At 44.7% G+C, this 24,040-nt stretch overlaps 1 protein-coding gene across 7 annotated transcripts in view; it reads right to left on the reverse strand.

Annotated features, from left to right (window-relative positions):
* Positions 1-5,958: 5,958 nt before the first annotated feature.
* Positions 5,959-24,040, reverse strand: part of PARP4 (poly(ADP-ribose) polymerase family member 4) — a 186,215-nt gene continuing 168,133 nt past the window's right edge. For 5 of the 7 annotated variants that reach the window (XM_083169954.1, XM_083169953.1, XM_083169952.1 and 2 more), the window contains 8 exons: positions 22,644-23,138; positions 19,472-19,672; positions 17,766-17,801; positions 13,290-13,337; positions 12,942-12,995; positions 12,363-12,465; positions 10,492-10,624; positions 5,959-7,199 (listed from right to left, as the gene is read on the reverse strand). In XM_083169954.1, the coding sequence (XP_083026080.1) occupies positions 7,022-7,199; positions 10,492-10,624; positions 12,363-12,465; positions 12,942-12,995; positions 13,290-13,337; positions 17,766-17,801; positions 19,472-19,672; positions 22,644-23,138 (1,248 nt within the window). In that variant the 3' untranslated portion in view covers positions 5,959-7,021. The remainder of the gene's footprint in view (positions 7,200-10,491; positions 10,625-12,362; positions 12,466-12,941; positions 12,996-13,289; positions 13,338-17,765; positions 17,802-19,471; positions 19,673-22,643; positions 23,139-24,040) is intronic. The other 2 variants (XM_083169956.1, XM_083169959.1) reach the window with 2 other exon arrangements.

The following is a 24,040-nucleotide window of genomic DNA, read 5'->3' on the forward strand; positions in this document are numbered from 1 at the left end:
TTTCATAAATTTAATGGTGGACCAAAGTAATTTATATGCCCAGCAGTTTATTGCTCAAAACCCCACGTCATCATTTGCTAGGTGGACCCCTGTAGATGCAGTAGAGATGATGACGTTTTGGGGTCTGGTGTTACATATGGGCATAGTAAAAAAGCCAGAAATTAGGCAATATTGGAGTACAGATGTTCTGTACAGCACCCCACTTTACCGTATGACCATGACTCGGACTCGTTTTGAGACAATCCTTAAATTTTTACATTACACCGATAATGCACAGTGCCCACCCAGAGATGATCCCACCTTTGACCGGCTATTCAAAGTCAGGCCGGTCATTGATCATTTCAGTGCCAAATTTGCAGAGATGTACATCCCTGAAAAATGTATTTGTATCGACGAGTCCCTTATACATTTTAAAGGAAGGGTTAAATTCCGCCAGTACCTTCCCAGTAAGAGGGCAAGTTATGGCATAAAAATGTATAAACTGTGTGAAAGCACCTCAGGGTACACCCACAGGTTTAGGGTATATGAAGGGAAGGATTCAAGAATTGAACCGCCAGAGTGCCCCCCCTCCCTCGTAGGTGTTAGTGGAAAAATTGTCTGGGATTTAGTGCACCCCTTCCTGGATAAAGGTTATCACCTCTATGTAGATAACTTTTACACTAGCATCCCCCTGTTTAAGGCCCTTGGTTCAAGAGGTACAGCAGCTTGCGGTACTGTGCGCAAGAACCAAAGAGGCCTCCCAAAAACGCACATTGCCCAAGTACTGAGAAGGGGTGAAAGCAGGGCACAATCCACCGAAAATATGTTGTTGGTCAAATATAAGGACAAGAGGGATGTCCTTATACTGACAACAATTCATGGAGACAGTACCACCTCCGTCCCTGTACGAGGTACCAGTACCTGTGACAGTGCCCCTGTACGGTGTGGTGCAAGATGGCGTACCTTAATCTGGAGCTGGTGACGGCGGCGGCTTCTGGATTCTTCGCGGCTTCTGCTGGAGAACCTGTGGCAGGGAACGGCACAACCCAAGGGACCCACAAAAGACAATGCTACTTAGGTTAACAGCGACAAATATTTATTAAAGAAAAACAACTGCACTAGTCGCTGTGATATACTCCTTCACATATGCAAACATCAATAACCAAGACAAAGACATTTAAAGAAAATACTATTAAAGAGAGAAACATTAAAGACAATAATATGACACTAAAATGCTTAACTACACCTGTACTGCTAGAAATCAGATTGTCCACTGGGTGGCGCTGCACACCCTGTAACAGCAGTCTCAGATACCATACAGAGTTCCTGAGGGCAATAACGGTCCCACGACGCACAAATCCTCACTCTGAATTAGGCCCTAACAGTGTGCACACTTATCTATACAGACCCACAACAGGGTAACTCACAAAATAATCCTCAATGAGGGGCAGGCAGATTCCCGTTTCCTGGGGTAACCTCCTGTACTCAGGTAACAACAGGCTTTGGAAGCACTTTGCAAAATAGGGAGCTTTCACCAAGGGAGTCTCTCAAGGGGCCTCCTTCTCTCCAGGTGCTGGGTTAGGGGTGTCCCTGGGACTGGGCCTCAGCTGGCTTCTACGCAGGTTGGCACATGGGTGGGTCAGCCAAGGGGGACTGGGTACCTGTGATTACTGCTGCTGATGCTGGCTCCAGCCAGTAACGATTGCTTCCACTCAGCAGCTGTCTCTAGCATCCAGGATCTGTGGGGTCACTGCTCTGCTTTGATGCTTGTCTCTCTCTCTCTCTCTCTCTCTTCCCCTTCCAGCCGGGCACCAGCTATCAATCACTGCCTTGGGTCTGTGGCTGTGGGCTGCAGCTCCTCTCTTAGTCTCTCCTGGCAGCTGCACTTCATGCTGCCCAGCTCTGGCTACTGGACACACACTACACAGTGTCTCCTCTCTGTAAGCACATGAGTCTCTCCCCTCTCATGCTGCTGCAGACTTCTCCCTCTAGTCAGTTTCAGCACAGCTGACCTCTGACCTCCTCCTCACGCTCCCTCAGCCAGCTAATCAGGGGGTGTCAGGTTCTCTGCACGTGGATGTGAGCTGGGTCTGTTAACCCCTCACATCCCTGCAGTGTCTATGAAGCTGCAGTCTTTCCTAACAGCAGCATTGGCTGCAATTAAATCCTTGTGGCACAGGCACACCTCTGGAGTGGACTGCCACATACCCACACCTCAAAACCTAATTGTATCCTAGATTACAATAAGTACATGGGCGGAGTGGATCTTTCAGATCAGGTACTGAAGCCGTACAGTGCCCTGCGGAAAACAAAAATCTGGTACAAGAAGCTGGCCGTGTATATCATCCAGATGGCACTGTATAACGCTTACGTGCTATTCCGTTCTACCAGCCAGAGGGGGACATTTATGCACTTTCAAGAGGAAGTCATAAAGGGCCTAATATTTGGGAACCAGCAGGCAGAGGGCCCCAGTACTTCTAGTACTGGCCCCCGTATTGTACCAGGGCAGCATTTTCCTAACGAAATCCCCTCCACTGCAAAAAAGGGCAGGACACAAAAAAGGTGCAAAGTTTGCTATAAAAAGGGAATAAGAAAGGATACTATTTTCCACTGTGAAACTTGCCCCGACAAACCCGGCCTATGTATAAAGGAGTGTTTTAAAATATACCACACATCTATGGATTATTAGGTTCATCATTTCACCGTGCTTCGGGGGTCTTGCTAATGCCACATAGCACCCACCATTCATTCCACCAGAATCTGAGCTGCAAAATCCAAAAATCACTCCTTCCCTTCTGAGTCCTGCCATGCACCCAACTGGTATTTTTTTGGTCACATGTGAGGCATTGCCATACTCGGGAGAAATTGGGGCACAGATTTTGGGGTGCTTTTTCTTCTTCATACCTTATGAAAATGAAAAATTTTGAGCCAGAACTGCATTTTTGTGTAAAAAAATGTAATTTTTCATTTGCACAGCCCAGTTGTATCAAAATTGGTGAAACCCCTGGGGGTTTGAAATGTACACTATACCCCTAGATGAATTCCCTGAGGGGTGTAGTTTGCAAAATGGGGTCACTTGTGGGGGGGGGGGGGGGTTCCACTGTATTGGTGCTTTGGGGGTCTTGCTAATGCGACATAGCACCCACCAACATTCCACCAGAATCTGTGCTGCAAAATCCAAATATCACTCCTTCCCTTCTGAGTCCTGCCATTTTTTGGTCACACATGAGGCATTGCCGTACTCGGGAGAAATTGGGGCACAGATTTTGGGGTGCTTTGTCTCCTTCATTCCTTGTGAAAATGAAAAATTTTGAGCCAGAATTGCATTTTTGTGTAAAAAATGTAATTTTTCATTTTCACTGCCCAGTTGTACCACAATTGGTGAAACCCCTGGGGGTTTGAAATGTACACTATACCCCTAGTTGAATTCCCTGAGGGATGTAGTTTGCAAAATGGGGTCACTTGTGGGGGGGTTCCACTGTATTGGTGCTTCGGGGGTCTTGCTAATGCGACATAGCACCCACCAACATTCCACCAGAATCTGTGCTGCAAAATCCAAATATCACTCCTTCCCTTCTGAGTCCTGCCATGCACCCAAATGGTATTTTTTGGTCACATGTGAGGCATTGCCGTACTCGGGAGAAATTGGGGCACAGATTTTGGGGTGCTTTGTCTCCTTCATTCCTTGTGAAAATGAAAAATTTTGAGCCAGAACTGCATTTTTGTGTAAAAAATTTAATTTTTCATTTTCACTGCCCAGTTGTACCACAATTGGTGAAACCCCTGGGGGTTTGAAATGTACACTATACTCCTAGTTGAATTCCCTGAGGGGTGTAGTTTGCAAAATGGGGTCACTTGTGGGGGGGTTCCACTGTATTGGTGCTTCGGGGGGTCTTGCTAATGCGACATAGCACCCACCAACATTCCACCAGAATCTGTGCTGCAAAATCCAAATATCACTCCTTCCCTTCTGAGTCCTGCCATGCACCCAAATGGTATTTTTTGGTCACATGTGAGGCATTGCCGTACTCGGGAGAAATTGGGGCACAGATTTTGTGGTGCTTTGTCTCCTTCATTCCTTGTGAAAATGAAAAATTTTGAGCCAGAACTGCATTTTTGTGTAAAAAATTTAATTTTTCATTTTCACTGCCCAGTTGTACCACAATTGGTGAAACCCCTGGGGGTTTAAAATGTACACTATACCCCTAGTTGAATTCCCTGAGGGGTGTAGTTTGCAAAATGGGGTCACTTGTGGGGGGGTTCCACTGTATTGGTGCTTCGGGGGTCTTGCTAATGCGACATAGCACCCACCAACATTCCACCAGAATCTGTGCTGCAAAATCCAAATATCACTCCTTCCCTTCTGAGTCCTGCCATGCACCCAAATGGTATTTTTTGGTCACATGTGAGGCATTGCCGTACTCGGGAGAAATTGGGGCACAGATTTTGGGGTGCTTTGTCTCCTTCATTCCTTGTGAAAATGAAAAATTTTGAGCCAGAACTGCATTTTTGTGTAAAAAATGTAATTTTTCATTTTCACAGCCCAGTTGTACCACAATTGGTGAAACCCCTGGGGGTTTGAAATGTACACTATACCCCTAGATGAATTCCCTGAGGGGTGTAGTTTGCAAAATGGGGTCACTTGTGGGGGGGTTCCTAACTTTTAGCATCTTATGGTGCCTAGAAACCTACATGGTGCCTAAAAAATAATCTCATAAAAAGGAGGCTCCAAAATCAAGTAGGTGCTCCTTCTATTATGAAGCCTGTGGTTTGGTCAACGTACACACTAGGGCCACATATAGGATATTTATGAAAACAAAAGAATTGGGGGAATCAATTTTTAGTCACATTTCTCTAGTAAAATCTACTGTGTTCCTTAGAAAAATGTATTAAAATTGCAAATCTGCAAAAAAAATGAAATTTTGAAATTTCACCTACACTTTGTTTTAATTCCTGTGAAACACCTAAAGGGTTAACAAACTTCCAAAATGCTGTTTTGAATACTGTGAGGGGTGCAGTTTTTGAAATTGCATCATTTATGGGGGTGTCTCACATACAAGTCCCTCAAAGTCACATCAGAACTGAACTGGTCCCTAAAAAAATCAGTGTTTGAAATTTTCTTGAAAATTTGAGAATTTGCTATTCATATTTTAAGCCTCCTAGTGTCCAAAAAAATTAAAAGGAGGTTGAAATAATGATGGAAACATAAAGTAGACATATGGTCTATGTTAGTTATTAACTATTTTGAGTGGTATGATTATTTGTCTCACAAGCAGAAAATTTAACATTTTGAAAATTGCTAAATTTTCAATTTTTTTACGACATTTTGGTATTTTTCACAAAAAAACACAGACTGTATCGACCCAAATTTACCACTAACTTGAAGTACAATGTGTCACGAGAAAACAATCTCAAAATCACTGGGATAAGTAAAAGCAAAAAAAAGTTATCCCCACTTAAGTGATACATGTCAGATTTGAAAAAAAGGGCTCTGTCAGGAAGGCAAAAACAGGCTGCGGCGGGAAGGGGTTAACAGTACTGGGCCAGCCTGGATCTAGTGATGCTTCCCACTGCTACTATGCTTGTGGTACCCCATTACTGACACTGTTAACTCTGTGTAAGCACTAATGGTTCTATCTGATCTGGACCTGACATGGGATGATCAAGAGGTCATGGAGTTACTTTTAGCTCACACTCCTCCATATGTTATTCCCTGAACAAAAATACTTTTTAAACCTAAATCCAGGTTCTTGATCATTTGGCGATGCTGGAAGCGGAGTGTGGTTGGCTCTGCCCATGTGATCTGGTCCTCGGTTCTCTGCAGAGGAGGGTTGGAGCACACACACATCAAACCAATTCCTAGAATTGTTCCTTACAATAAACATACATAGTGATATGTACAGTAGCTTACATTGGTATACCCATCAATAATAGTTTTACTGTATTTTTCATATTAAAAGAAACACCAGTGAAACAAGATTCTGTTAGCACATAAAAAAAAATAATTGGATTTATTTTATATCAAAGCATTGACTTAATTTTTAAAACCACCGATTTCCTGCATAGACTGAATTTCCCTCAAAAACTCTAAAATCCATTAAATGCCTAGAAAATGCTCTAGATAAAGGCGGAACATTAGAGTTCTTAAAACAAAAACAATTACACCGAGGGACATTCCTGAAACAGAAAATGTACTGCCTGCGATGCTGTTTTATACAGGTACAAGGTGCATATATGCCCATACACAGTTACATCACAATCTTTTACATCTGTTTAATGTCTTTCTTGACACTGTGGATCTATCAACTGGAACCAAGTTCCCCTACTATTGGGGAAAAAAAGGTAAAACCTGTGACTAATCTGAGTGGGGCTTTTTTAAAATTGTAGTGCAAAAAAAGTGTAAAAAGTTTGAATAAAGCGGCCACAGTAATACCTTGGCAGGCCACAGCACTCTGTAGAAGCAGTGCTGTGCTTTTTGATTGCCTAGCTGCCCGGTGCTTCACACATCAATAGCCAATGAATGCCCACCTCCCCCAGTCTTACTCCCATAGCACTGATGTGTGTCCTACCAAGCAAAAAGGATGAGTCACCCAGGCCCTGCCATACCAATAAGGGGTTTACTGCGGACTCCTGGGCACCCAACCTGGTGTAGATCCAGGGAAGGCTGGCCACACTGGGTCTGACAGAAGCTAATGAGGAGGATGTAAGGTGAATAACGTCCCTATTCAAAATGAAGGGGGTGGGGACACCAATGTTCTCACTGACACACTAGTTATGGCTCTGTGAATAAGAATGCTATGTGGGTGAGGGTTGTTTCTGGCTGCTGCTGTGATATGTGCTGTGGGGTGGTAAGTGCTGGAGAGGGGTGCTGGGCAAGGGGCGGAACTAATGGCAGGACTAGGGGGCACCAGCCAAAATTTATATGACCTTTAATATGATTCAAGAGATTATGTAATTACTATCACACTATAAATGTCGTTTTCTATCACCTAATCTGGTTATATTACTCAGTAAATGAAAAGACAGAAGATCACAGCCTGAACTAATGAAGTAAAGCTGGGTAAAGCTCAGATGCAGGAGATAGCGGATCCATGCCCAACAGCTGGCGAGTCGCGTGATCCCAGTCTATGCCCACACCAAGTCGGCTACAGATGCCCGGGTACTGTCGGTCAGTCTTTACAGCCCACTCAATGGCAGTTTTAATGCTTGGATACGAAAGGCTGTGAAATGAAATAGAATAGTGTAAGAATACAGTGCAGCAGATAAACTATAGAATGGATTTCTCTGAAAACACTCAGGTTCGCCCCCCAATGGTCCGTCGCCGCCCCCTGCCTGCTTGTTATAGCAGTTCTACAGGGACAGGCAGATTGGGGTATGGCTGGAATTATTGGGGATACTTTGTACATTCAGCTGTGGACAGCTCCCCTCAAACACAGAGCAGCAACAAAAGTATCACTACATTGAGGGGCAGATTTATTAAGTCTGGTGAAGTGATAAAGTGGCCGGTGATAATGCACCAACCAATCAGCTCCTAACAGTCACGTTGAAGGCAGTGGGCCAGATGTATTAAGCCTTAACAAGAGAAAGTGGAGGGTGATAACAAGTGATAAAGGACCAGCCAATCAGCTCATAACGGTCATTTCTCAAACACTGTATCCCTTAGAGTTTTCTTTTATGTAGGTAGTATGAGTATTACACCCCAACAGTGGGTTGGGGTGTAATTTACACACATGTATTTTTCATGTAGAAACCTGGCACCCTTACAGGGTCTGGTGACTGTTTGTTTTTAAAACTTTAAGAAGATTTTGAAACACAAATGTAAGAAGTAATTTTGTCCTAGAACAGACCACAGATAGGCTACGCTAGAACACTAGGCTACGCTAGAACACTAGGCTACGCTAGAACACTTTGCTGTACTAGAACACTAGGCTACACTAGAACACTAGGCTACACTAGAACACTAGGCTACACTAGAACACTAGGCTACACTAGAACATTTGGCTATACTAGAACACTAGGCTACACTAGAACATTAGAACACTTGGCTACACTAGAACACTTGGCTGTACTAGAACACTTGGCTGTACTAGAACACTTGGCTGTACTAGAACACTTGGCTGTACTAGAACACTTGGCTGTACTAGAACACTTGGCTGTACTAGAACACTTGGCTGTACTAGAACACTAGGCTACACTAGAACATTTGGCTATACTAGAACATTAGAACACTAGGCTACACTAGAACACTTGGCTGTACTAGAACACTAGGCTACACTAGAACATTAGAACACTTGGCTACACTAGAACACTTGGCTACACTAGAACACTTGGCTGTACTAGAACACTTGGCTGTACTAGAACACTTGGCTGTACTAGAACACTTGGCTGTACTAGAACACTAGGCTACACTAGAACACTAGGCTACACTAGAACATTTGGCTATACTAGAACATTAGAACACTAGGCTACACTAGAACACTTGGCTGTACTAGAACACAAGGCTACACTAGAACACTAGGCTACACTAGAACACTAGGCTACACTAGAACACTAGGCTACACTAGAACACTAGGCTACACGAGAACACTAGGCTACACTAGAACACTAGGCTACACTAGAACACTAGGCTACACTAGAACACTAGGCTACACTAGAACACTAGGCTACACTAGAACACTAGGCTACACGAGAACACTAGGCTATACGAGAACACTATTCTACACTAGAACATTTGGCTATACTAGAACACTAGGCTACACTAGAACACTAGGCTACACTAGAACACTAGGCTACACTAGAACACTAGACTACACTAGGCTACACTAGAACACTAGGCTACACTAGAACACTAGGCTACACTAGAACACTAGGCTACACTAGAACACTTGGCTACACGAGAACACTAGGCTACACTAGAACACTAGGCTACACGAGAACACTAGGCTACACTAGAACACTAGGCTACACTAGAACACTAGGCTACACTAGAACACTAGGCTACACTAGAACACTAGGCTACACTAAAACACTAGAACACTAGGCTACACTAGGCTACACGAGAACACTTGGCTATACGAGAACACTATTCTACAATAGAGCATTTGGCTATACTAGAACACTTAGCTATACTAGAACACTAGGTTATACTAGAACACTAGGCTACACTAGAACACTAGGCTACACTAGAACACTAGGCTTTACTAGCACACTAGGCTGTACTAGAACACTAGGCTGTACTAGAACACTAGGCTGTACTAGAACACTAGGCTGTACTAGAACACTAGGCTACACGAGAACACTAGGCTACACGAGAACACTAGGCTGCACGAGAACACTATTCTACACTAGAAATTTGGCTATACTAGAACACTTAGTTGTGCTAGAACACTAGGCTACACTAGAACACTAGGCTACACTAGAACACTTGGCTATACTAGAACACTAGGCTACACGAGAACACTAGGCTATACTAGAACACTAGGCTACACTAGAACACTAGGATATACTAGAACACTAGGATATACTAGAACACTAGGCTATACTAGAACACTAGGCTACACGAGAACACTTGGCTATACGAGAACACTATTCTACACTAGAACATTTGGCTATACTAGAACACTTAGCTGCACTAGGCTATACTAGAACACTAGGTTATACTAGAACACTAGGCTACACTAGAACACTAGGCTACACTAGAACACTAGGCTATACTAGAACACTAGGCTACAGTAGAACACTTGGCTGTACTAGAACACTAGGCTATACTAGAACATTTGGTCTATTTTTTTCTTGCAATGTTGATCCGTCAGGGCCGTGCATCAGCATCGCAAGGTGTATACACACTGTTTGATTGGTGCTAACTTTTCTTCCGATTTTGACTATATAGTTAAGCTTAAATTACACCGTGTGTGTGCACCTTAAGGGGGGTATTCAATCCCCGCAGCCATTCCCCAACAGCAGTGAACAGGGTATCTCGGCAGAACGACCCCGACTTCTCAAGCAGTAAGGCTCGTTCTGCCGATCACGTCCAGGAAGTGACGAGCTCCCTGCAGCGGGACGAGAAATGGTGGCGAGGCCGTGAGCTGCAGCCGGGGACATTGAATCCAGCCTGGTATTTCTCGGTCGAGCAGACAGAGAACGGGACAGGGCCATGGCTGTCGGGCCAGCTCGACAGCCGTGGCCCATGACTGAATACCCCACTAAGAGTCAGTCACTGTTTTGATGTCACCTTTTTTGCCTGATTTTAAACCTTGAAACAGGATTCCTCTTTTGTGTATTATCAGTCTCTACACTGTGCTTTTAAGATAAGTATATCCTTGACCCTAATCGGTCATCTTATTCTGTCCATGTTGTCATCTTCCAGGTATCGACATTTATATCAACATGTTAGTCATGTCGACATGATAATGAATATTGACATTGTCACAGTAGACAATCTGATTGTATACAAACTGATTCCATGCAAACTGGAGGCTGTATCAGATCCAGTATAAAATGATCTGCAGTTACCTTGTCTGGGAAGACTGGTCCAGCTTCATCAAACTCTTAAATGTAATATCAGCCAGGAGGTTGTACTTGCGGATTGCTTGCAGCACCAGGAGTGTAGCGATCAGTTTATGAATCTCTTCTATTCCTCTTGAACCTTTAAAATAAAAATGTAAATATAGACAGAAATGTTTCCTCCTCCTTTACTTACACAGGAATGTTGTTATTGGGTCAACAGGTTGTGGAACACAGGACTTGTGTCGGTCTATTTGCTTTACTTAATGGGCATTTTCACTTGTAGGAATGCAGGAAAGGAATTTATTTGGACAAACACAAATCAAGCTAAAAATACAAATTTTACTGCATTAATCCAAATGCAAATGTCCATTAAGTAAAGCAAATTGATCGACACCCAAGTTTTTATCCGTTGGATCTGTGATTCCGCAACCATCTTCATGAGCCCCAAAATCTTGGGGTACTAATCATGGAAGTTCTACATTTGAGCAGTTACCAGTACGACCTTCACATTTATTAATAACACTAGGGCAGATGTTTGTATTAAGCCTGGTGAATTGATAACGTGGAAGGTTATATCACATCGGCCTCCTAACTGTCAAGTTACAGGCTTGGTTTAAAAAAAATGACTTAGGACCCAATTGGCTGCTGCATTATCACCTTCCACTTTATCACTTCACCAGGCTTATAATAATAATAATGAGTTAACAGGAAAGTCTTGAGTCAACCCCCAGATGAATTACGGGAGATTATAGGTACTACTAAAAAGCCTTCATCTACAGATTGCAGTGGGACAGTATGGAATCAGAAGATGCTTCAGGTACCTTGGGCCTTGGTCACATAGAGCTTTGAAACTCAGTAAGTTAATCTTGAAAATGATTCCCCATATTATAGGCAGCCAGTTAAGGGAGTAGGGAATGGGAGTAATGTGGCTAGAAAGGGGCTGGTTGGTTAACAGCCCGGCAGCTGTGTTTTGTACCAGCTGTAACCGGTGCAATTAATTTGCTGGGAGAACAAGGTAGAGGGCATAGCAGTAATCTAATAGAGATGATACAAATGCATGTAATGTATGGCTTCTGGCAGATCTTCAGAAGGGATTAAGTGCTTGATTCTGGCTATGTTCCTTATGAAAGAATGAGGATTTGATTGTGGCTGATATCTGATGTTTAAGTGTCAAGCCACCAAACAGCACCACACCAAGATTCCTTAATACTTAATTCATCTGCCCCAGTGTTTGGACTCTATCTGTATATCACAATGTCAAGCCACAACTCTACACTTCTCATGCTGCACTTATTGCACCCGGGATAAACCTGGCAGATAGGCTTGTATGGCAGTACCAGCCACACCATGAGCTTTGTATGACCAAAAATATGCATGTAATGCGTCTTTTCCTGACATCATTTGGAGCAGAAATGCGTCCAATTTTACATGAACCCTTTATAATTAATGTTGCTTTATTTGATTGCCAATATAACACTAATTTTCCTGGGAATTGGGTGTAGTCAGTGCTAGCCACTGCTAGAATGACCTATGCCATAATGGCTACTGATAGAACAGCCTTATGGAGACGTTCTATGCGTAGCCTTGATAAAACTTAGCTATACTTTGTGACATGTAAGTTGGACAGGCTTTAACAGTACATTAAACACTTAGGATGAGATTTAATAGGATGAGAGATTCAGAAAGTGAGAGATTTGGGAAGAAATCTCCAGTTTTTTTTAAAAGCGGCAATCATTTACACTGCAAAATCAAAATGGTTTTGCAGTGTAAGTGATTGCCGCTTTTAAAAAAACCACAGGAGATTTCTCGCCTAATCTTTCACTTTCTGAATCTCATCCTATTAAATCTCACCCTTACTCTCTTCAACACAAACCTACCCAGAGAGCAGATGCCTTTTTTAATGAGGAAAACGTCAGATAAGTAGGCGACATTGACGTGTAGCAAATCTCCAAGCTCCGGAGTCAGTCTCCAGAATCCTTCCTGAGTACAAACACATCAGTTATTAGTGATTGTAAATCAATCTCTAGCATTTGAGTTTCTACTTTCATTGTAGTGGCAGAGGGGGGTATTCAATACGTGCCGATATTTCCCGACAGGGGAAATATCAGGACTCACCTATTCAATACTGCCGTTAACAACAGCACTGAAGGGTGTCAGATACGACTTTTTTTTAAAGTCGATTCTGTTTTGTCGGAAACGGCCACGGATTGTCTAATTCACACCAGTTTTTCGACAATCCGCAGACGTTTTACACCGTTCCACTGACTTTCTGACTGTCGACTTACTGTCAGAAGAAACTAAAACGGCCGGGATTCCAACTGTCGGGATGACCTGACAGTTGCAATCCTATAATGAAACCCCCCAAACCTGCGACAATGACTTCTTAATGTTATAATAGTAAAAATATCTCCACATTTTTGTTGCAGTGAAATGATAAAACAAAAACACCACACTACCTGACACTGAAGGGAAGACAGGGATGACCACGTTGGAGCCTTAGATATGAAAGCCTAGAGAAAATATATACAAGATTAAAAGATTGTAAATGTCTTGCAAATGTAACCACTGATCTGCACAGAAACAAAATAACTCCCCCCAAATCTAACTTTCTCTGCACAGGTTACATCTGCCCCACCTGCAGGGCAGCATGGTTTTGCCCATTTTGAGAACAAACTTGTCCTGCGATCAGAAATGAATTAGGCCCTATGTCCCCGTCTTTAACCACTTATTTGTTTGTCTCAAACTTTGTCTGTAACCCAACAATCTATCCCCAACCTTCTTTTATGACTCTGCTCACTGCTTACCTTCCTCATCTTGCGAATTTGACGACGTTCGAATTGCATACAACCAGCCTGGAGGTAAAGAGACACAATAGTAATAGAGACACCACATCAAAACATATGGGCCAGATGCACTAAGCTTCAAAAGTGATAAAATGGTGAGTGATAACCAACCAATCAGCTCCTACCTGCCATGTCACAGACTGTGTTTGAAAAATGTCAGGTAGGAGCCGATTGGCTGGTTGTTTATCACTCTCCATTTTATCACTTTTAAAGCTTAGTGCATCTGGTCCTGTGCCATTTTATGATTTGTTGCGCAGGTACAGAATAGGAACATGTTTACACATATGGGTTCTATTTATGAATTGCAAAATCCAAATAGCAAATGGGCCGGTGATATCGTGCCAGGGAATATAGTTAGAACCGATGTTATACAGGTATGCTGCTGTCTCTGCTTAGAGAATGCGCACACGAGAGTAATGCTGTATAACGCAGCTTTACGGTGTCAGATTTACTATGATGTTTATAGTTATAACTCTGCAACTGCAAAACATTGCTGCGGAGTTGACATTATGCACCTGACATAGGGCCTCATTCAGAGTTGATCGCTGCTGTCCGAATTTGATGGGAAGCAGGAACAGAATGTTTCCTGGTCGCTCTGTTTGTGTGTGTGATTCACAATCATGGGGACCAGGCAGCATTTACTACTGACTTCCTCAGAAGGCAGATGCCAACAACCCAGCTTGAATTGAGAGGTCCTTACGCATCTGCCCATTGAGCCCATATGTTAAGATGGCCCTGCGTTTATATCAGTGTCAGGCAACATGACTCACTTCATCTACCGCATGGGCTGCCATCTGTCATTCAAAATAGCAGCATAGACTCTTAATTATTTTGGAGTGAATATGGTACTGATACTCTTCTAAACTCACCACCTGATCCCAATTAAGTTTCTCTTGTATACAGACAACATGGTAACGCTGATCTGATTCCTACAACACAACACTTGAGTGAGGAAACTTCACAAAGAGATTCCCACAACTATTAAAAGTTATTTACAAAGTGTGTGCGATCAGTGGCTTCATCAGGGTAAAGGCAATGCGGTGGCTGAACAGCCCGGCTATAATGTGCTAATCTCTTGACAAGTATTAGAGGCACAATGTAATTACATCATGACGTGCTGGGCGACAGTGTAGTGTGAGGAGGAGCCTGGAGAAGCCACGAGCAGGACAGAAGACAACACCAAACAAAAGAAGGGACAGTAAATGTGCTTGTGCCGACACTGCCTGGGAAGCATTGGTCTGAGAGGGGGTCAGTGCATGGTGGGAGGAGATCAGTGCATGGTGGGGGAGGGGGTACAGTGAGTCAGTTAGAGGGGGTTAGGAGAGGGGGTCAGTGCATGGTGGGAGAAGATCAGCGCATGGTGGGGAGGGGGTACAGTGAGTCAGTTAGAGGGGGTTAGGATAGGGGGTCAGAGCATTGTTCTGAGAGGCGGTCAGTGCATGGTGAGAGGCGGTCAGTGCATGGTGAGAGGAGCTCAGTGCATGGTGGGAGAAGATCAGCGCATGGTGGGGGAAGGGGTACAATGAGTCAGTTAGAGGGGGTCAGAGCATTGGTCTGAGAGGTGGTCAGTGCCTGGTGGGAGGAGCTCAGTGCATGGTGGGGGAGGGGGTACAGTGAGTCAGTTAGAGAGGGTTAGGAGAGGGGGTCAGAGCATTGGTCTGAGAGGCGGTCAGTGCATGGTGGAAGAAGCTCAGTGCATGGTGGGGGAGGGGGTACAGCGAGTCAGTTAGGAGAGGGGGTCAGAGCATTGGTCTGAGAGGTGGTCAGTGCATGGTGGGAGGAGCTCAGTGCATGGTGGGGGGGGAGGGGGTACAGTGAGTCAGTTAGGAGAGGGGGTCAGAGCATTGGTCTGAGACGTGGTCAGTGCATGGTGGGAGGAGCTCAGTGCATGGTGGGGGAGGGGGTACAGTGAGTCAGTTAGGAGAGGGGGTCAGAGCATTGGTCTGAGAGGCGGTCAGTGCATGGTGGGTGGAGATCAGTGCATGGTGGGGGAGGGGGTACTGTGCATTAGTATGCAATAAGCTATATGTATTAACTAGCAGGGTTATTCAGTTTCAAGTAGATCTGGCTTAATTAGTTTATTCCAAATGATAGGTGGCAGTACTCACCCACCTGGGCAACATTAGGCGTCTTCCCTCCAGGAGAACGTCGAAAGATGTCTCTAGAAAGTTTTGGGGGGGGGGGGGGGGAGGGGGCTTGCAAATTTTGCTATGAGCATACAAAGTTCTATGGAATGGAAATTGTGCTACAGTCAATCTGATGGGATTATGATCGCTGATATACACTGTTTTTCATACTACAAGTCCACCAAAAAAAACGAATGGGTGCTTATTAGTGTGTCCCACTAGAATTGTTTGGGCATATGATAGGCTCACTTACAGTAAGTAACAAGTACAAGCAGTCACCTGCTGAAGACATATGGAGAGGTAAGTATGCTCGGTTAGTAATAGTGATATGACTTTATCTTGTGTGTGGAGGCCTATGGCACATGAAGCAGAGGTATCAGGAACACAGGGGCAGACAGGTGACATGGGGAGCAAGCAATATGGCCTAATGGCAGGAAGTAAGCGATACAGGTGTGACAATGCATGATGCAGGGGGCAGGGAGAATGGCTTTGAGGCTTGGATAGGCAGAATGGTACCCTTGGTGAACAGTTGGGTTTCCAGTGCCCGTTTGAAGTTTGACAAGGTCATGGAGATCTTATAGAGAGAAGGAGCTCATTCCAGTGAAGGAGGGCCACAGGCACAATCTTAGATTCACGCATGGGATGCAGTGACCAGGGTAGAGGAGAGGCGATGGTCATCACCCCTCCTCTACCAGGATAGAAGTAGAAGATAGTAGTAGAATAGTGCTGCTTTTTGGCAAATGCTCATTATGTTACAGGTAAGGACATAGGCTTAATGGTCCAGTCGGTCAAGACTGAGTGTACAAAAGTCTTCTAGGAGGAGTAGTTGGGTGAATGGGACCCGGTATTTGCACACTGCAGATACGGTACATGGGTTCTTAGGCCACAGCATGCTGCAAGAATAAGATTATGAATTATAGAAAGGGGTATACAGATAGTCAATAGCTCAACATGCCTTAGGTCAGTGGTCGCCAACCCGTCACTCGCGAGCTACCAATAGCTTGCGGCAGCGATGCAGGTGGCTCGACCACTGCAGCCCGCCCACCTGCCCGATCCTCCCTCCCTCCATTGCCCGCTGCTGCTGACCGTGCTTCCCTTCTAAGTTATGGGGTGAGGAGAGCGCATTGCATGCTTCTCCTTCCCCTCACCGTTTACCTCTGTGACTGACTGGGCCGTCAGCCAATCAGAGCTCGCAGGCCAGCAGCAATCAGGAGCCGGCCCGCGAGCTTTGATTGGCTGACGGCCCAGTCTGCACAGGGAGAGAAGTGAGGGGAAGCAGAGACTCGCGCCGTGCTGTGTGTATTCTCTCCTGCCCTCAGAGCTTGAAGGAAAGCAGCAGCAATGCCGACGTAGTAGTTTGTTTATTTATAAGGTGCCACAAAGTGTCCGCAGCGCCGTACATAGCAAACATAAAAACAAATGACAAGGTAACGTACAGGGTGTGATAACATACAGCATAAACAGAGGTATAGCTGGTAGAACTAAAATCAGCATCAATTCTGAAGTAGGTGTTGAAATTGTCGAGGAGACTGAAGATGAAGTAGAGGAAGGGAAGAACAGGGCAGGAGCACAGGTGAGGTAAAGAGGTAGGGTGAGTACATGAGGAAGGAGGACCCTACTCATAAGAGTTAACAGTCTAAAAGGAGGTGGGTGGACGAACGAAAAACAATAGGAATAGTAGAAACGGATAAAGGGGTAGGGTAGGCAGGATAGGAGGAGCGAAAGAGGTTAGGAGGAGGACGGATAGGCTAGTCGGAAGAAGTGGGTTTTGAGGGAGCACTTGAAGGAGGTGAGGGAATCAGAAAGCCTGATGGGTGGCGGGAGATTGTTCCAGGGCAGGGGGGCAGTGTGAGAGAAGTCTTGGACACGGGAGTGGGAGGAGGTGATTAGGTGAGAGGTCAGGCGGCGGTCGGTGGCGGAGCGAAGAGGACGGGAGGGAGTGTGGATAGAGATCAGTGAAGAGAGGTAAGGAGCGGTGGAGGAGGAGAGAGCCTTGTAGGTGGTGGTGAGGAGTTTAAAGAGAACTCGGAAAGGAATGGGGAGGTGACAACTAGCCAACCAGCAGGGGGACACCAGACTCTCCTCCTCCCTGCTGGTGCAACAAGCAGGAACAGTGGGGGCATATTTGGCACAGTGGGAGCATATTTGGCACAGTGGGAGACACGGTCAACCAAATTAACCAATCAAATGAACCAAACCCAAATAAAGGGGATCTATCAGTAGTTACATTTTACAGGTAACATAATTCAGATGGAGGTGCAGTTTATTTGTATATTATACCCATGTGCTTTACTGAAGAGCAAAGAATTACCTTTTGTGGTATCATTTTCACCATTCCTCTCCGCGGCTAAAGAATAATGGTATAAATATAAAAGTGTAAAAAATACATAAAGTGTATAAATGGTTAGAATATTCTTATGTTGGTATAATGCTTTCATTGAATGTCAGCTTGGGCACTAAAGACTTGTGTAAAGAACCATCAGAATATTTAATATAGAGGTGTACGCTGACCCCTGTGTTTTGGTTGGATATGGTATAACTTACCGACAGTCGGGATTCCAATGGTTGTTTCTTCGACATCAGAATCCCGACTGTCGGTGAGTCATCCGCCACCATTTTGATTTTGGTTGCAATTATCATTGGGTTTTGATTTTGAAAAAACTGCCCTCACTGTTGCCTCACAATTGGATCTGTCTTTTTTTTTTTAAATTGATTTACAACTAAAAATAAAATCCCATAAATGGGGCCTTTTCTTGTTCCTACAGTATTATTAACCTCTATTCAGGCCCCCATACATTAGGCCAACTTGTCCTGAGGACAAGCCGGACCCAATTTTCCTTGAGCTCCCCCCCAGCAGCTCCCCAGGAGGGCTCACTTACAATTTGGCATTGATGTGCCTTCTTTGCATGCAATTTATTGCATGTAAAGACTCCTGGGGAGCTGAAGCAGTGGTGGGGGGCAAGAGAAAAAAAAAAAAAACCTGTCAAAAGACTGGCCAGCCCCTGATTGGTTGAGAGAGTACTCTCAGCCAATGAGCAGCCGGATAGTCTTTTGATGTTTTTATTTTTAAATTCTACTACCCGCCCCGCTGTCTGGATCTCTGCTGCACACTGACCAGATGGACCTCTGCCGCCTGTCTGCCGGCCCGCTGCCCACCCCTCCACTTGCTCCAGCTGGCAGGCAACAGCAGCTGTCCCCACTCTTCAGACACCCATAGAGGGAGAATAAATTAATGTGCCAAGTGTAGCGAGGCACCGGGGCCACTGCGTGGCGATCCACATACCCCCCTTGTTGGGATTTCGGCGATCGGGATTCCGGCGTTGGGATTCTGACTGCCGGGATTTCGTACCAATCCCAGCGATTGTACACACTACTGTGCTAGAGATTATACCCACTCCTTGGTTAGGGATTATTCTGCGCCTCATCAACATTATTCCCTTATAGACAAAAGCCATGTTTCTCAGTCATTCAACTCACAAGTCATTGATGCTGGTATCATGCCATTCAGATGGACTGACCATGGATATCTACAAGACTACCCATGGGGTGTGCAAATGGCATCTAGATGATTTTTTCTAGACATCACTCTCAATGCCTCCGCTGGAATCCTGATTATAAGCATACCGTTCATAAGTATATCGGGGTGGGTTAGGGTTAGACCGCAGGGGGGCTGTGTGTGTGTGTGTGTCTGGATTAGGCACTGGAGAGGGGCGAGTGGATTAGGAGAGTAGGGGAGAGGTTAGGTACTTATCAAACACTTTTTGGGATTCTGAGCATTGGGATGCCTATGTTAGTGTTATGAGCGCTGGCACTGAGTCCAAACACCAGTCTCCCATATGCATTCCCCCATTGAGTAGTTCAAGGAAAATTAACCATACCACTGTGAATAATCTTTAAGCACAAGGGAACTGAAACACACAAACACCAAACAGTATACTGCACACCTAAATGTGTTATACACAGAAAGAGACACATACACCTCAATACTGAACAATGAGAACACAAAATGAAACATACCGAATAAGACAATGATGAGGCTGGACCGTCATCTCCAGTTGAATCAACTGCCAACATGCAGATTGGTTCATAGGATGGAGAACAAGGGAAATACAAGGGCTGGTCAGGTCCTGCGTCTGTTGGTGCTGGGAAACCAAAGAGTCTGGAACTGCCAAATGCTTCGGGGGCCCCCATGTGTTCCTCGGACAATCTGGTTGCCCTCTAGAGAAAACAGTGTCTGTATTATTATCATCCTTCCATTGGAAAGTGTAAACTTTTTCTGCAGAAATAATGGAGTTAAGTAACCACCTCCCACCTCATAGGCTGCATTCCAGGTCAAAGCCTTGCAATAAACCCAGAATTAGAGAAAGCAAAGCCTTAATTTGACAGACAACCCCAATTTAGCGAACCCATTCCCAGCGGCGGATATGCTGCGGTTCCTCCCCCGAGCAGGGCACGATGCAGGGGATAATCTGTGGCTACTAAATCCGCTCTCTGCTACAGGAGGAGCATGGAGCGAATTCATTTATTGCTGGACCTCTAGTGCTTGAAGGCGCAGGGGCACAAACTGTGACAGCAGTGGGCAGGCCTACCCCTACCCCAGGCCTACCCCTAGAGGATCCTGCTGTGTGAGCGGACTGTCAGAAGGTAAAGGTGACTATACTGCTACACCTCCGTAGCCTGCCCCAAACATACTGAGCGCTGTGGCTGAGGGGTGCAATTGAAGGAGTTCCAAAATAGAACTACAATAATAAAACCTACAATAAACGAATGTGTCAGAAATCAGCAGCCTAGAAACTTGCACTGGCTCTTGGGTAGCACTTCACAAAACTGAAGTTCCCAGGCAGCCAGCTGGGTACATTAGGGGGAGAAGACTGTAGTCTGAGCTTTATGCACGACTCACTATACCACACGGTTCCTCTTGTGTCCCCCAACGGCTGCCTGAGAAACATTGGGGGTTATTCAGACCTGATTGCCATGTTGCGAATGCACAGAAAGGGCGATCATGGAACGTCTGCATATGTGTATGGATCGTAGCGCACATGTGGGAGGCCATCCAGCAATAAAACCCAGCGTATCTTTTAATTGCTAGCCGTCCACAATTGGATTGACAGGAAGCCGGCTTTTGTGGTTCGTAGCCCGGTCTTTTTCTGGGAGTGTCTCGGAAAGTGAAGGCGTGCCCAAGCGATTTCAGGGAGATGTCAGCTCGGGCTCCGATCAGCCTGGTTCTATCACACAGGCTGAGTAGGTCCTGGGTTCCGTACAGACTTCACACATTAGAGAAATCATTCGATGGTGAGGGAGCTGCGGATGGTTTTTCAGCGAATCAATCACCAATCGGCGTGATTTTCGCAAGCCATTCGCAGAATTGCACATGGTGGGATTTCACGGGCGGCAGCTATCTGATTGCAAGGCTCTGTATATTGCAGAGAACTGATCAGGTCTGAATAACCCCCATTATTAGTGCTACTCCAGCAATTTCAAGTCTTCTCTTTCTGCCATCCACTACATATAAACATGAATTCAATAAGATTGCAATACTTTTTATCTGAGTCCACTTATGTCTGCACAAACTGTACTGCAGCTTTAATGGACAGAGACCACGATGCAATATCTGCTATCAGACTCCTAAGCAATCCCCTGGCAGCAGCTGTACATACAGCTACATTATAATTATAGTTTGTGGACTTGAGTTTAATGGTCAGTGCGATGAAATAAATAAATGTCACAATGTTTTTAAACTTGCTTGCTGGTTTCGGGAAGATGCATGGGTAAACTTGCAATACGGGACACTTTCCATTACTACTGTATATTTCCTGTACAACTCCATGACAGCCATTCGCTAACGGGTTAACACCTTATGCTGCTTTCACACCCCAAAACCTGCTTAGACCAGGTATTTAAAACGTTTTTTTTAAACGGGTCAGAGCAAGTATAACCCCTTTCACATTGCATGTAAATACCTGGGGTGAGATTTAATAGGATGAGAGATTCAGAAAGTGAGAGATTTGGTGAGAAATCTCGAGTTTTTTTAAAGTGGCAATCATTTACACTGCAAAATCACACTGGTTTTGCAGTGTAAATGATTGCCGCTTTATAAAAACTGGAGATTTCTCCCCAAATATCTCACTTTCTGAATCTCTCATCCTATTAAATCTCACCCCTGGTCTAAAGCAGGTTTGCAGTGTGAAAGCAGCATCAGTGACACAGGCCGCACCTCCTCCCTCCCCTCTGCCTCCTCCCTCCCCTCTGCCTCCTCTCTGGATGGGGATCTGACACTCGCTGGCTGCTGGATGTAAATGGGGGGAGGGATACTACCCCACTCATACCCTGGTACCTGAGGCAGGGGCAGGTACACTGAGCATTAGCTGGTCCCATCTGAGTCAGCGCCGTGCATATTTTATGAGCCGGCTGCTCATTACATATGTGCATATGTAATGAGCGGCCGGCTCATTAAATATGCTCGGTGCTGGGGACCAGTAGGACTCACTGCTGCCTGGGTACCGTTTCAGACAGCAAAAAAACGGGTCTGAAACGGGTAGGACCCTGCTTTTTTACCGTTTTAAAATACTACTTATTTTAAAACGGTAAATTCATTCTGGACCTTTCAGACTGCACATACAGTATTACCGTTTTGAAACAGTAAAAAAACGGCAATATACCGGTTAATACAGTAATACAGTAGGGCATTAGTCAGCTCAGACTGGAAAAAAAAAGATAACATCCCTGAAGGCAAAGGGGTTTGGCGTGATGGCAGGCCAGGGTGATGAAAGTGTAATAATAATAATAATAAAGAACACATACTGGGCCTTATTCAGATCTGAGTGCAGTACAAATTTGTTCTCAAAATGGGCAAAACCATGTGCACTGCAGGTGGGGCAGATGTAACAGGTGCAGAGAGAGTTACATTTGGGTGGGGTTTGTTGAAACTGAAATCTAAATTGCAGTGTAAAATTATTCAGCCAGTATTAACCCTGCACAGAAACAAGATAACTCACACAAATCTAACTCTCTCTATACATGTTACATCTGCCCCACCTGCAGTGCACATGGTTTTAACCATTTTGAGAACAATTTTTAACTGCGATCAGATATGAATAAGGCCCACTATCAACGTCAATGCATCTTGCATAAAAATAAATGTATACACCCTAAAATTGCACAAATAATAAGCACATAAAATGAACCATACCTTATATGAGAATTTAACTGCCTGTTTTTCTAGGGTGCTTGGTGGTTCTGGAGGAGGTGGAGCGTGGGTGCTTGGTGGTGCTGGAGGAGGTGGAGCGTGGGTGCTTGGTGGTGCTGGAGGAGGTGGTGCGAAGGTGCTTTGCGTTGCTGGAGAAGGTGAAATAAAGGTTCTTTGCGGTCCTGGAGAAGGTGAAAAAAAGGTTCTTTGCGGTCCTGGAGAAGGTGAAAAAAAGGTTCTTTGCGGTCCTGGAGAAGGTGAAATAAAGGTTCTTTGCGGTCCTGGAGAAGGTGAAATAAAGGTTCTTTGCGGTCCTGGAGAAGGTGAAAAAAAGGTTCTTTGCGGTGCTTGATAATGTGGGGCAAGGTCAGCAAATACTTTGAGTTGAGGAGCAAATGCAGCTGTACTGAAAAGTGCATTACTACTTGGTCTTACTGATGAATGGATGCGTTCCATGATAGCATGTGCTCCAGGTGCCCTGAGCAAGTCTACTGTGCTCTGGAAACAGACATCAAAGTGTAAAATTATTCTGCAGAAATACACAGTAATAATAATAATCAGTTGTTTAAAATAGCACTGGGTTATGTATGAGAAATGTTACCAACACTGGGGCATGACCGTTTCATACAGCAGCTTTTTGTGAATGAAAATATCCACGCCGATGCCCCGGAAAACTTTTTGCAAAACAATAAAGTTACAGGAAAAGAACTCCGGCCATTCAGTATTTCATGGAAAATAAACATTGTGACAACTCCAATTGCAAGGAAATAAAGAACAACAAAAAGTTACCCCCCTATATGTTCTGCACCCAGAAATATATACATACACCCCAACATCTGTAGGACTTCACCACCCTGATATCAGACTCTAAAGGTAACATGATATGGGTAGAATCATGGAGACAGACTACTGCAGTGATGGCTAACCTTGACACTCCAGCTGTTGAACTACACATCCCAGCATGCCCTGCATCAGTTTTAGCATGGCCAAATAGTAAAACTGTAGCAGGGCATGCTGGGATGTGTAGTTCAACAACAGCTGGAGTGTCAAGGTTAGCCATTACCGGACTACTGCATGACTGCAATAGAACAACTATTACTTCTATAGGGGTCAAGCAATTAGGTGTTATACAAACGTGATACATCATTCTTGCCAAACAGTCCCTCTTATCACACCAGGACACGTGAGACACTGATAGCACCGCGATTCTTCCATGCGACTATTTGCAGACAATGTGTATTCAGTGTGATGTGGATACATGAGACTCTGATGATTAAATTGATATGCAACACTTGTATATCTATGTGCAACTGAGTCTCTGAGTCAGCTTTTTTTCCATGCCAAGTTCCGTTTTGTGTTTTGTACGCAGACTCAGTCGCACTATATATATATATATATAT

This window comes from Crinia signifera, chromosome 2 (genome assembly GCF_055691185.1).
Source record: "Crinia signifera chromosome 2, ASM5569118v1, whole genome shotgun sequence".
NCBI classification, from domain to species: Eukaryota; Metazoa; Chordata; class Amphibia; order Anura; family Myobatrachidae; genus Crinia; species Crinia signifera.